The 13,695-nt window shown below is 39.0% G+C and overlaps 1 protein-coding gene across 1 annotated transcript in view; it reads left to right on the top strand.

Moving 5' to 3' along the window:
- LOC149018735 (putative glucose-6-phosphate 1-epimerase) overlaps positions 1 to 13,337 on the top strand; it is a 34,766-nt gene extending 21,429 nt beyond the window's left edge. Inside the window, exons 2-9 of the mRNA XM_089154422.1 lie at positions 2,840 to 2,914; positions 4,555 to 4,611; positions 4,694 to 4,857; positions 4,998 to 5,138; positions 11,744 to 11,846; positions 11,938 to 12,037; positions 12,531 to 12,791; positions 13,136 to 13,337. Of these exons, the coding sequence (XP_089010548.1) occupies positions 2,840 to 2,914; positions 4,555 to 4,611; positions 4,694 to 4,857; positions 4,998 to 5,138; positions 11,744 to 11,846; positions 11,938 to 12,037; positions 12,531 to 12,757 (867 nt within the window). The 3' untranslated portion in view covers positions 12,758 to 12,791; positions 13,136 to 13,337. The remainder of the gene's footprint in view (positions 1 to 2,839; positions 2,915 to 4,554; positions 4,612 to 4,693; positions 4,858 to 4,997; positions 5,139 to 11,743; positions 11,847 to 11,937; positions 12,038 to 12,530; positions 12,792 to 13,135) is intronic.
- Positions 13,338 to 13,695: the final 358 nt, after the last annotated feature.

Below are 13,695 nucleotides of genomic sequence, written 5' to 3'. Positions count from 1 at the left end.
CTGTCTCAGAGATATGAGCTTTCGATTTTCCTTTTTTTTGTGCTCTTTTTTTCTCAAAATCAGCAGGCTTCCCATGGAGTTTCCAACAATTTTCCTTAGTATGATAGGGTTTGTGACAGTGCTCACACTTGACAATCTCCTTAGCCGGATTAGATTTAGTGCGAACAGACTGTAAAGCTGATTTCTCCAAAATAGGAGTATGAAGCATGGCTAATCGACGACTTTCCTCACACTGAACAAGAGCATAAGACTGTTCTAGTGTAGGAAAGGGAGAACGGCTTAAGACTTGTACTCTGATCTGATCGTACTCCACGTTCAAACCTGCCAAGAAGTCATATACTCGAATCTTATCAATGTGCTTCTTATAAGTCGCCACATCATCTGGATTAGTGGGGTGATAATCCCCATAATGATCCAACTCTTGCCAAAGAGATCGCAACTCAGCATAATAGTGGGCCACAGTCAGTTCCTTTTGGGTAGTCTCATGAAGCTTCTTTCGTAGCTCATAAACCTGTGCATCATTTCCCAACTGTCCATATGTTTCAGTAGTAGCCTTCCAGATTTGGGCAGCAGTATCAAGTAATAGATATCCACGGGCAATATTTGGAATCATGGAATTCAAGAGAAATGACATAATAAGAGAGTCATTCGAGATCCATTTTTCCTGGGAAACGCTTGTGGTAGAAGGTTTGATAGTGGTGCCCGTAATGTATCCAACAAGTCCTCTTCCAGCAATAGTTAAGTAAGCAGATCGTGACCAAATCAAATAATTTGTCCCATCAAATCTTACCGAAAGAGGATGAAAATTTGGGTAATGTTCAGGTCCGGTGGGAGCAGTAGTACCATCGATAGTTGCCATGTTGAAAAAATTGTCTGCAGTTCTTCAGTCACCTTGTGAAAAAAACTAAAACGTCGCACAATGCAATAGCCAAACAATGATATGATCAAATCTCCCTTTTCCCTCTTCTTCTTTTTTTTTTTTTTGAACCAAAGAAAAATTCTGGTCTGGTCTAATAGAACCAGAGAAAAAAAAAACGAAAAATATGGTTCTGGTCTAGTCTATTTTGGACAATGAACCAAGAATTGAACCAAACAATGAACTAAAGAACCAAATCAGAAGTTGAACCCAAAAAACCAACCAAATAACAATCGATATCTTCTTCCACACACCTGAAAAATCAAAGATTTATGTTGCGCACGATTGGGAAGATGATGCAGCAGCAGTAGTCAGGTGAAGGCGATGGCGATGGTGGCTTCTCTTCTTCTTTCCTTTTCTTCTTGGCCTAGCCCACTGTGATTCAGTTTACCTAATCGCAAGAAGCAGCAGCAGGTTGTGGCCTGCGATTCTGTTTTTCTAATCGCAAGAAGCAGCAGCAGGTTGTGGTTCTTCTTCTCTTCTTCTTTCCCTTTTTTTCTTCTCTGGTCTTCTAGGTGGAACTGAAAAATAGTGCAGCGGTGCGGTGCGATGGGTTTGAAAAGGGAAAAAATTTCTGCCAAACGATGGTTGCAGAATTAGGTTGTTGAAGACCAAGAAAAAACTGCGAAGGGTTTTGGAGAAAAAAATCTGCTGTGGGTTTATAGGTTTGAAGACACAGAAAAAAATAGAAGAACATACTAATCGAACTTAGGCTCTGATGCCATGTTGAAAGAAACGATTGTAGTAGAATGGCTTATTGATCCATGATCTCAAGCCCTTTATTTATAATTAAGTGGAAAGTAGAATATTACAAGGAATAGAATTCTATATGAATACAAACTCTAACTTAACTCCTATACAAACTCTTATTAGACTCCTAATAGAATCCAACAGCTATGTACCATTATACTCTAGGCCCCCCCTTTTTTTTTTACTTGGCTTTGGTTGTGGGAATTTAAGGCCCTCTCTTTATAAATATTATTTTTTTTTTGAGCTTTTGTTTGTTTTTTTTTTTGTGTTTTGTTTTGTGAAAAAAAAAATTTGTTGTTGGTGTTTTTTTTTTTTTTATTTTTTTTTGTTTTGGTGTTGTTTTTTATCGCCTGTTTGTGGTTTTTTTTTTTTTTTTTTTTTTATAAAAAAAAAAAAATCACTACCAAAGAGGATAACCATGAGATTTTTGCTCTGAATGCTCTTGCTAGGTCATCCATGATAAGTGCACGTCTAAAGGCTTAATGCTGATCTACACTGTAGCCTTGTCATATTTCAGAATCCTTTTTGCTGACTTTGACAAATGTCACACCAGTCATCATACCATTTCACATATCTTTGCATCCACATATTTACTCTATACACCTCTATTCACTCGAACATTTTGGATTATCTCCAGGATTTAGTTATAGCCTTTTCCTGAGTCAGTGAAAGACCATTTGGATTCACTTGACATAACACAAATTGGTTTACCGGGATGCAAGTCTCCTTTTTAAGATGCGAGTTTCATTTTGTGATTGTTAGTTTTAACAAGTTGCACTATACAGTATGAAATATTCTCTTCAACTCAGTACTCAGTTGATCAATGCAAGAAATATTCTCTTCATTTAACTTTCAAGACGAATTCTACAGTATCTCCGAATAATCTTTACTTTATTGATTTTTACATTCTCCGCTCCCTTCTCTTCTTCCACACACTCTCTGCCTACCCTTTTTTTTTCTTTTAATTTTCTATGAAAAATAGTGCAGCAAGTGCCAATTACTTTGGGTTAAGATGTGCTTTTGACAACAAAAAGAGTTGGTTAGTACATTACGGAGCATTCTTTGGGCTAGAGATTATCATATTGACATTTTTCTTCCTATATTTCTTTCTGGTTTCGTTCATTTCTTTGATATTAATAAAATTGGCACGACTTTCTCCTCCTATTTGTACAGGTGTATTTGTATGGAGGTCATGTGACATCTTGGAAGAGTAACCGTGGAGAAGAATTGCTTTTCCTGAGTAGTAAGGTACCCAGTAGCATTTTCTTTCCCTCCTTTTCCTTGGGCATGTTGATCACATCAGCAGCCTGTACAAACTTTATTGGGTTATTGTTGTAATCTAGCATTTTTTACTGTAGGCTAGGACACGGGTTGTGTTGGCATTTTAGTGAATGAGTTTCTCATCAGTGGGCTTCTAGCTAGATATTTATCAGAAAAATCCTTTATGAATTAACAACCGTGTCAGCATCCCCTGGAAAGCCTGATACGGGCAACCTTTACTAGTTTCACTCTATTTTGTCCCATTGGTGGGTTCTATAGACCTTAGGCTTCTTATTTGTCGGTTTATTAATGTATTAGGGCTACCTATAAGCCGATAAAGTGAGGATAACATGAGCCACTAGTTTGTGAACCTAATTTTGTTTGAAATCTAGTTCTGTTTTGGGTCTTGTAGACTGACTAGGGATACTTCTATCAGTCAAATTAGGAATTTAAAAGGGTCTATATATATAATACATCCCCCATTAGGAATTTAAGAGGGTCTATACATATATATGTAATACCCCCCCCCCCATCATTTAGAGATGATTTGAATAAATAATATGACCGTCTTACAAGAGTTTTTGAACGATGCACACGGAATTGATATCCCAAGCATTACATTTTTTTTCCTAATCTGTTCTCTTCTTCCTCCCAAGATCTTCAATAATTCAAGCTGCTGGTCAAGAAAACCTTCGTCAGCATTAAGTTTGAATCATCCCAATACCACTTCTGATTTCCTGAGTCTTCTAATTTCCAAACCCTAACTCCTTTTTGAATTTTTGTTTTCTACAAACTCTGCCCGGTAAAAGCCCTCCACAGCCTTTTTGTTTCATCATTAGAAAGCATTAGATTCATTCCACGGCCTCCCCAAACAACCCTGCACTAGATTGCCTTGGTTGCCCCATCCAAACATTAAAAAGAAGAAAAAAAAAGCCTGACCTCCTTATGCATCCTTAAGTTTCACATACAAATTAGGCTGCTTCTGTAAAAGACTTGCAGATCTTCCTTTTTGCTTTTAGAAGGTCGCATACCAGATGTTTTGCATGAGAATTTTGCCCAGCCACATTTAACCACTAAAGCTGTTGAATTTTTTTTTGAATCTTCTATGAAGTTAATGGAGACTCGATTCAAATTTGATTCCCATGCACTTAGCCAATTGCCTGAAATTACGTGTCACACTCTTCAGTCATACTTCTACTAGGAGTCCATTGATCCAGCTGTAACAACCTGATTTGGTTGTAACTTCCAAAGCACTACAACAACTTGACTAAATTTAACAATTAAATTTTAACTTGGCTTAACCTTGACCCTCAACTGGAAACACCCTAGTTTTGAGCTACACAATTTTACTAGTCTATCTATGATCTCAGTTATTGCCTCCAAGTTGAACTCCCATCAATCTAGGACTATGTCATCTCAGTAACCCTGTCTAACCTGGATGTGAATTCGTACTCAACATCAGAAGCAAAGAAGAAAGAAAAAGGAAAGAAAAGAAAACATAGAAGAGAGCTTAATGGTTTTTGAGCTGTTGCTTAACAAAGAAGAGGTGTTGCAGCGTCTTCTGTTCTTTATCTGATTATTCTGTACCTTTTTCCCTTCCCAAATGAAATAGTTCAAATTTTATGCAGGCTATTTTCAAGCCTTCAAGCACAATACGTGGAGGTATTCTGATATGCTTTCCTCAGGTGTGCCTCTCTGTTATTTATATCTTATGCCTTAAAGTTTTGTTTTATTACGTTGTAAATGAAGGGATCTCTACATTCACAGTTTGGGAATCATGGAAATTTTGAGCAACTTGGATTTGCTAGAAAAAGGTTGTGGAGCATTGACACCGATCCACCTCCACTTTCCACTGCTAGCTCCAGTAGAGCTTTTATTGATTTGATCCTTAAGCCAGTAACCGATGAGGATTTTAGGTTTTGGCCTCACAGGTAAGGGAACCACCAAATCAGTAGTCTTCTACTGTTTTTAAGCTGTAAAAGTTACATGTTACTATGTTAGTAGATGTTTTTTGTAATTCTTTTTTACTACATTATTTGGCTGAATTCAAATGTGTTGTTTTTGTGTGCAGATATGAATTCCGTCTAAGAGTTGCCTTGGGACCTGCAGGAGAACTGCTGTTGACATCCCGTATCAGAAACATTAATACTGATGGAAAACCATTTTCATTCGCATTTGCATTTCACAACTATTTCTCTATTTCTGATATAAGGTATAATCTGAAACTTGATCTGTGATTCTTGTTACTTTTGAGTCTGGCAGATGTTGATAGTTACCAGGTCTGCTTGATCCACAAAAACCCTTTCTGTTCTGTACATAATTAAGATCCACAACAATGGCCTAACTGATTCTTTTTCCTTATTTTTTTATTTTATACTTGTTAATGAAGGAAATTAATATTAATTTAGAAGAAAAAAATTGGCCAGTTTATGTACATAACAAGAATAAAAAAATCTTTCATGCTTGGCCAGTTTACGGGGCCGGCTGAACCAAGGGTCTAGGCTGTTCTAAGATCATATAAGCTGCAAAAAGATTGAGTAAATTTAACATTGAAAAGCAAATGCAAAAGGGCTGAAGGCTGGGGAAAGTATCAGCATCATTGAGCCAACAAACGATTTGATGTGAGTTGGTCCAGATACTTTCTGCTTGGTATTCCAGGCAAATGCTTCATCAATTCTTTCCTTGATGCCTCTGATCTCTGTTTCCTGTTGATTCCCTGCAATGCTAGGATTCATTTTTGAGGAAGTTAGTTTGCAGTAAAGTGTCAAGTCACCAATATTGATGAGTACACTGTAGGAGTAGACTAGAGAGGTTGCAGGGGATCAAATCCACCATCCTGTCCTATGTGGAAAGGGGGCTTTTGTTAGTTTGGTAGGATTTGCCTTGGGCTATATTAGGGGGAAAGGGGGTACAGAGAAGGGGGGGATTGAACAGTGTCTTTTTTTTTTTGGGAGGGGGGGAGGGGGGCAAGCTTGCTTGTGGTGAGAGGACTGTTGGGTGAGTGAACTGGGGTGAGTTCACTGGTTTAGGTATTAGCACTTGCAGTCCTTTGCAATCACTCAGAAATCAGTAATAGAGTCAAGTTAATGAACAAGTTTTCATACATTAATTCTGAATCATTTGTGTTGCAATCTCAGCTTCCCATTGCCCTTTATTATTTCACTCATCTTCCACGTTAATTCCTTTCGTTAAGATTGAATTTGGCCTGGAGGTGAGGTAGTTGCAGTAGAAGGCATCTCGCATCTATAGGGTCTTAACATCGGCATTATAGTGTCCTATCAACTGGTACTAGAGCCATGATGGTCCAAGGGTCATGATATGGCTACCAGATTCTCTGTTTTCTGGTAAGGGATTGCACAGGGATGGCAGATAGAGGTCTTGCTTTCCTGTAGGGAACACCAGATTGAGCACGAACATTGGTTGGGAGTGGCTCACCAACAGCTGGATGGAGATGCCAAATCATATTAGGTGATGGAAAGGAGACGGAACTGAATTTTAGTTTGTATAGTTACAGTATTAGAACTGTGACCAATGTTAGTGAGAAGGAATTGCAAGGTCAAGCTGTGCTGCTGCATGGAAGAAGGCATGGATTGGTTTCCAGAAGAGATCAACCTGCTGTGAGGTTCGCCTCTTGCCATACCTTGAGAAGAAAGCAAAAAGGGGCTCAAGTGTTCGCATCCTCCACTTAAGGTTATTTATTGGGTTTGGTTCAAACCCTAGAGGCCAGAGACTAAGTTGTATGGGCCCAAATCAGACCCACCTCGCTTTGGACTCAAAGCCTAGGTACTGGTGTGACCAAGTGGGTTGTTGCGGGTGGGTTATTTCAAAGGCCCATCAAGTGAAGGACTTGGCCCACTCAATAAAGTATTGTAACTGGCTCTGAAGTAGAAGGCCAGGCCTAGCCCAGCATTCAGTTTAGCTCCCACGCAAGCTTTGGCCCAGAAATTGTTCTTAACATCAATACGGCCCATTTTTTAAACATTATGAACAGGGGTATGTTTGTAAATCCCCTGTTTCTTATCTTCTTCCTTCAACCTGTGAACCAGTACCACTAGGAGCTATTCTTAATGGTCAAGGTAGGTTGTGATGGTGTTGAAGGCAGTGGCGCTGCATCTCGTTGTTGGAAACAACCCCGGAGGTTTTGTTGGCGATAGCGACTTCCCCAAGTCCGTAGAACACGTTTTATTGAATCATGGATGTGCACAGAATCAGAATGGAGTTGGGAATGTTTTTGGTGGAGAGCTTGCATGTGGGACCTTGAAGCAATTGTCTATGATGATCCAAAATTCAAAGGGTGATGATATCCTTCATGTGGCACCAAACGTTGATAATTCCCCGGATTTTGTGGGCAGAGAGATCAAGGAGTGGTTAAACTGGCTTCACAATGAGGCTGGTTTTGATGGGCAGCATCTTGACTTTGTAAGAAGCTTCACAGGTGGATAGAAGGAATACATAGAACTATCAATAGGAGAATATTGGGTTAGTTTGGCATACGAAGGAGGCAATCTCTGTTACAATCAGGATGCACATTAGCAACAAAATTCGACAACACCAAGGATGGCTGAGATTTTAGTGGCACAGCCCAAGGTAGCATGTGTCCATATCCAGGCTTGCCAAGTCACCATGAACATCTCATAGCTGAGAAACAGACGACTGGTTTTGGTGGTGTTGCCAATTTTGGGTGACCGTCTTAGTTGTTATGGCTTACCTTGAGGACGATTTCACCTTGAGGGCTAGGTGAAACTGAAGGGGGGAAGTATTGTTAGGACACCAATATAGAGGTGTAAGGTAGAGGGGTAGTAGATGATCAAATCCACCATGCTGTCCTACATGGAAAGCAGGGTTTTTTTATTTTTATTTTTTATTTTTTATTTTTTATTTTTAATTTGTTAGGATTTGCCTTGGGTTATATTTTTTTGGGGGGGGGGGGTTGTAGAGAGAAGGGAGATTGAACATTGTTTATTTTTATTTATTTTCTTTTTCTTTTATGACTCTCAGGTGAGTGAACTGGGATGAGTTCACTAGTTTAGGTATAAGCACACTTGCAGTCTTTGTAATCACTTTGTAAATCAGTAATGGAGTTTGCCAGGTAATGAGAAAGTTTCCATATATTAATTCTGAATCATTTATGTTGCAACCTCAGTTTCCCATTACCCTTTTTAATTTTAACTCATCTTCCATGTTAATTCCTTTAGTTAACATCGAATGAGGGGTCTGGAAATCAGATAGTTGCAGTAGAAGGCGCCAGCATCTGTAGGGTCTTAACTTGGCATTTGCAGGGTCCTATCATAAAACCCACCCATCTTTGCTAGTCTCCTCATTGTTACTGGCTGAAATGAGAATCTCAAAGTCTGTAGAGTGCTGAAATAAAAAGAAGGATAAAGGGAGATTTTGCTTATCTATCTGGGTACTCAGTAGGAAGTCTAGTATTTTGGATTCAGTGAGTCCAGGTTATAATAATAAAAGAACAGAAGCTTCACACAGCTTCACCTAAATATGGTGATGTCAGAATCCTGCTTTCTGGATATGAGTTGTTCCATCTCTGTTAAAAATAGATGCTGCACCAATTTACATCAATCAGCCAATAAAAGCATAATGACCAACTCCACGAGAGTTCTAGTGTTGAAGGTAAATGATATCTGGCAGCTGTTTCATTTGTATAGGTACCCACATATAAGAGAAGCAGATACCTCCACGTTGTATTGTTCAGACGTTTCCTTTGAAATAACTGGTGGCAATAAGATAAATTATTCTCCAATAGCCATCCATAAGATTAAGAGATGATTATTTCGGTGGAGAGCAGTAACTCATTGCAGGTGACACAGCAAAATACTCAACTCTAGGACAGGTAAGTGAATAGGTTGATGGCATGCCATGTAAAATTAAACCATCAAGGGTATTTTGATTCTAGACTTGTAACAATTTGAGGGTGAAAATTGAAGGAGTGAATTTGAGGTTCTCATATGTTCTATGAAACCTTAAATATTGTGTACTGAAGCATTTTTTAAGTTAATTATGTTCTATCGTGCTTCTTGTTTTTTCTGGATGAAAAAGAATATCATTATCAAAAAACTCCCAAAGTGGAGGCAGAATGTACAGAGAGAGCGCCTAGGCCCTAGGGAAAAAACAGCCAAATCCTATTACGACCAAAACAGCTATACAATTGGGGAGGCGAAAGCCACAACTGACTCGTTAGCAATAAAGCTAACCAAGACCTCAAGTAACAGCAATCTATATGTTCCTTGGCATCTCCAAAACTAGGGGGTGGGGGAGCATCTGGAGTCTAGCAGAGGCATCAGAGAGATGGCTTCCAAATTGAGTCTAGGGATCTAGAGTGGATGTCCATCTCCTAAGGATTCATTCCCATCACAAGGGGGAAATCGTAGCACGAAACATCAACTTACCAAGTCAGTGAGTCACAGGTAGATGAGCTAGAGAAGCATCTCAAAAACCGAGACTAATCCTTATGAAACCCAAAGGAACACCGAGAGTGGGGCCAGCCAGATGGGACAAGAGAAGAGGAAAGAAAAGAAGAGATGGTTAACGTCTTCGGGGGCCATTCCACTAAAGGATGCAGTTGGGGTTAATTGGAAGGTGTTTGTTGATGAGAAAGATTTGGCTGGAAGGCAATGGTTGAAGGTTCTCCAGATAGTGAAGGAATGCCAGGGAATGTGGCCCTTGAACCAAACCAGACAGTACCAGATGACCTGAGGACTAGGAGAACGGGTAGGTTCTAGGTAAAGGATGTGCAGAAGGAACCAGTAGGGGAGGGGAGCCAGATGGTTCTGTCTTGAGAAGAGGGGTAGAGTGGGGAGGGAAAGGTTGGCTGAAGGGGGAGGAGGGGGTTCCAAGATTTCCCAGAGATGAAATCAAAGCATAGTGGATTTGGCGAGTCGCATAAACTTGGCACTGACCAAGGAGGTTGAAGAGGATACTTGATGGGTGCCATGGCTCAAGCCAGAATGATATGGAGGTGCCATCGCAACCTAGGTGGTAATGGCAAAGAGGTCAGAGGCATTAGGATAAGTTTCCTCCAAACCCAGGATGGGTTAGGGAGAGGCAACACAATCCAAATGAAATTAGATCTCAGTAGGTAAAAGTGCACCCACTTGACCCAAATGGAGTCATGGTTGTTGGGCATTTTCCAAATGAGTTTTAGCGATGTTGTAGCTTCATCTCCTGCAAAAACCAATGCCACCTTCAGATTTGGGAAGGCCAAAAAAGGCCCAACTAGTGTGGTGGAGGAAATGGGAGGATTCTTGTCCTTTCCGGAGGCAGGCACAAAGCTTTGGGGATAGAGAAAATGCAACACCGATAGAGATAGAAGGATTGATGGTTGGATTGTATTGGATTAGCACTGCCCTACTCACAAAGGAGAGAAGCTTGCCTTTCTAGAGTTAGAGCTTCTTGCGGATTTGGTCAAGCATCAGGGTGCAATGGTTGTCGTGAGGTGCCATTAGTAATTGGGATATTAGTTCAACTTCTATAGTTTTTTTCATTCTGATGGCTTTGAGAGCATTACGTTTTTTGCTTTATTGGATTACTTTCACATTTTTCAGAAATTTGAAATAGATGGTTTTTCCACCCACTTAGAAATTTAAGGTAGTGAGGTGCCATTAGTTGTTATTTGGAGATTAAGGGGTTCTGTATATTCATTAAAAAAGATAAAAGAAGAGGATAACTGATGGAATTGAGCATGGAGCAACATGAAACAGTTGAACCATTATCCTTGACCAAACAAAACTTGCCTTGCAGGTGAAGTATTAGTGTTATGTAAGGCTATTTGGCCAGACGGTTTACTTTTTCTTTTCTATAAGTTTTGCTTGGATATTTTGGGCACAAAATGCCAAAATGACCTAAATAACTGAAATTTTTTGAACAAAAACAGTAAAAAAAAAACCCTAACCAATAATAATAAAAACCTAAATAACTGAAATTTTGACAAAACAACAATTTTAGACTGATTTTTTTTTATTTTTTTTTTTTTTTATTTTTTTTATAATTTTAAAGCTAGTCGTCCAAATTTTTTGAGATTTCTACTATTCTTCAAGATCTGAACTATGCTTGGAAGCCATGTACTTTGCTCAATGGAAAGCTAAAGGTTAAATACTGGGTTTTCAGGGTCTAGGAATTTGACTTTTAGAATATTAACCTTTGGGATAAGTAAACTTGGCTTGGCAGAGAAATCAAAATTCATTTGATGGTTTGGATAAACCAAAAGTTCATCATCAAACAAATAACTTGGTGTATATTATATGGAATTTCTGAATTTGTGGAATCATTCTGTTGAACGTAGTTCAGAGATGCCAGGAAAATTGGTTTCTAACAAAGAGCCTAATTTATCATACATTCTCTTTGAGGTCAAAATTTTGAGCTTCCATGGTCAATAATCAGCTCAAGTCTTGGGATCACCTCCAATTCACTTCTCCCAAAGTCTGCATATGCAGGGCCAGCATTGGATAATCACCCTGTATAATGAGTTCTTTTAATGGACAAGTAGCTCATGTGCCACAGGCATGCAAAAGGAAATTCTTTGCTTTTTCTAACTTTGTGCACGAATAAGGAGGATTGGGATGGATCAATGCTTTAATCGTTGGCTTTATGCTTTATTTTTTCATCTTTCCATATGAAGCTTAGGCCTACTCCATTATTGTGATGTAATGGTTTGTTTGTTTTCTTCCCCCCGTCTATCTATTTGATAGGTTTTATTTCATGGTTGTTATTACAGTAGCTAATGGACAAAGAAACTGACCTGTTGATTTCACAAAATGACATTTGGACTCTTCTGGACATTAACTTTGAATTGTTTATATTCAGTGAAATTCGGGTAGAAGGGTTGGAGACATATGATTATCTGGATAACCTGCGAGAGAGGGAGCGATTCACTGAACAAGGAGATGCTCTAACATTTGAAGAAGAAGTGAGCATCTGTGTTTTTGGATGTTATGGTTGTCACTTTGATAGCTTGTTTCAGTTGGCTACATCGTGATTCATGTTTTCTTGTGGGAAAGGTGGACAAAATTTATGTCAGTACACCAACAAAGATTGCAATTCTGGACCATGAAAGGAGGAGAACTTATGTTCTGCAGAAAGAGGGTCTTCCAGATGCTGGTTAGTTCAACCACGTGATCTGTTTTTGTGAAGTGTTAGTTGTCTTTTGTGAATGGCTTTCCATTCATATGATGATAATAGCAAGCAGCGTTTTGGCGTAGACAGGTTCATCTGGTAACCTATAACCACCTATTGTATGCAGTGCATGCAAAAGGTTTATATTTCTGTAACCTTGTGCCCAAAGACCGAGCTTAACAGATTAGAAACTCATAGAAGACCAAGGGAAATTACACTTTCTTGCATATAATGAATACAGAAAGGTAATACATGGCAAAATGTAGAGATGGAAGTTGGTAACAAGGAACAACTTTTTTTCTTTTTCCATTTCTTCCACATCTTTTTTCCTTAAGGTCTTTGCCAGTTTTCTGATTGATGTATGATTGTTCCCTGCTTCAGTAATGATGTCACTGCTAGCATAGTGTTAAACTTTACAGAGATCTCCTTGGTTTGGTCATTAATAGCAGAGGTTGAGACTAACCCCCTCATCCTTCAGTAGTGTGGAATCCTTGGGATAGGAAGTGTAAGGCCATCCCTGATCTTCGGAATGATGATTACAAGCGTCTGCTATGTTTGGGGGCTGCAGTCGTGGAGAGGCCCATCACCCTGAAACCTGGGCAAGAGTGGACGGGAAGGCACGAGCTTTCTCTTGTACATTCTAGTTATAACAGCGGGCCACTGGATCCTTCTCATCCTTCTCCAAAGGTTCCTCAGGGCGGTTGATGGATATCAATCTTTCTGCTGGATATATGTACAGGTATATCTTTGATGCTAAATCAATTACAATCCTTATGTTCCCTATTTATTGTGTTCAAAGTACCATCAGACGAGCATTGCATGGGTTGGAAATCCATTTAGTCTCTACTCTGAAAGATTTTAGTTTGTGATTAATCATGCTTTTAATATGTTCAATGGATTCCTAGCTGTGATTCTTCAACTCCATCTTAGTTATATTGTTCCATGTCAGTCAGCACTTCGGGGTTACTAGTTCAATTGGTGGCCAAATTTAGCTTTTGCATTGGAACTTGAACTGATATTCCAGTACTTCCTGCACTTGAAGTTCTTAAAACCGTCCCACTGAGAATTGTGTACTTTTTGCAGGTACTTCTGTAGCATTCTGCGAATGATTGCTGAAGTCTAATTCAAGTGAGGATTTTTTTCTTCTTTTTGCCGGCTGTTGAATTCATTATGATATCTTTCCATTTAAAAAAAAAAAAGAGATTCTTTCCGTAGGAAATTGTTTCATAGCATGCCAAAGGGAGGGACCACAAAAGCCAGCACCTGAAACCATTAACCTTTTCTGTAAATTTTTAGGCATGAAAAGAATGGGGAATTTTGTACTTCTTGTTTGGGTTTAGGATTCTCATTGCTTTCCCCAATATTTTTTCTGGGATTAACATTCCAATATGAATATAAATTGTGTTAGTTTTTTCTGAGTCTATTTTTACACATGTTATTGGCAATTGTATATGATAGATTGATGTTGCCTTGACCCCATTCTTGAGAAGACATTAATGATCACTATGAAGTACGAACTTTTTTTTTTGGTTTTATAATTGAAGTTCAAGCGAACCTATATGTGAGTTAGTGTATTGATTGCTGTAGTATCCATTACCCAGAGCAGAAGGCATCAACCAGGATAGCCAAATTAAATCAAAATC

This window comes from Hakea prostrata, chromosome 4 (genome assembly GCF_041222555.1).
Source record: "Hakea prostrata isolate BN-2017 chromosome 4, UWA_Hpros_2, whole genome shotgun sequence".
Classification (NCBI taxonomy): domain Eukaryota; kingdom Viridiplantae; phylum Streptophyta; class Magnoliopsida; order Proteales; family Proteaceae; genus Hakea; species Hakea prostrata.
This window is presented reverse-complemented; position numbering and strand designations above follow the sequence as displayed.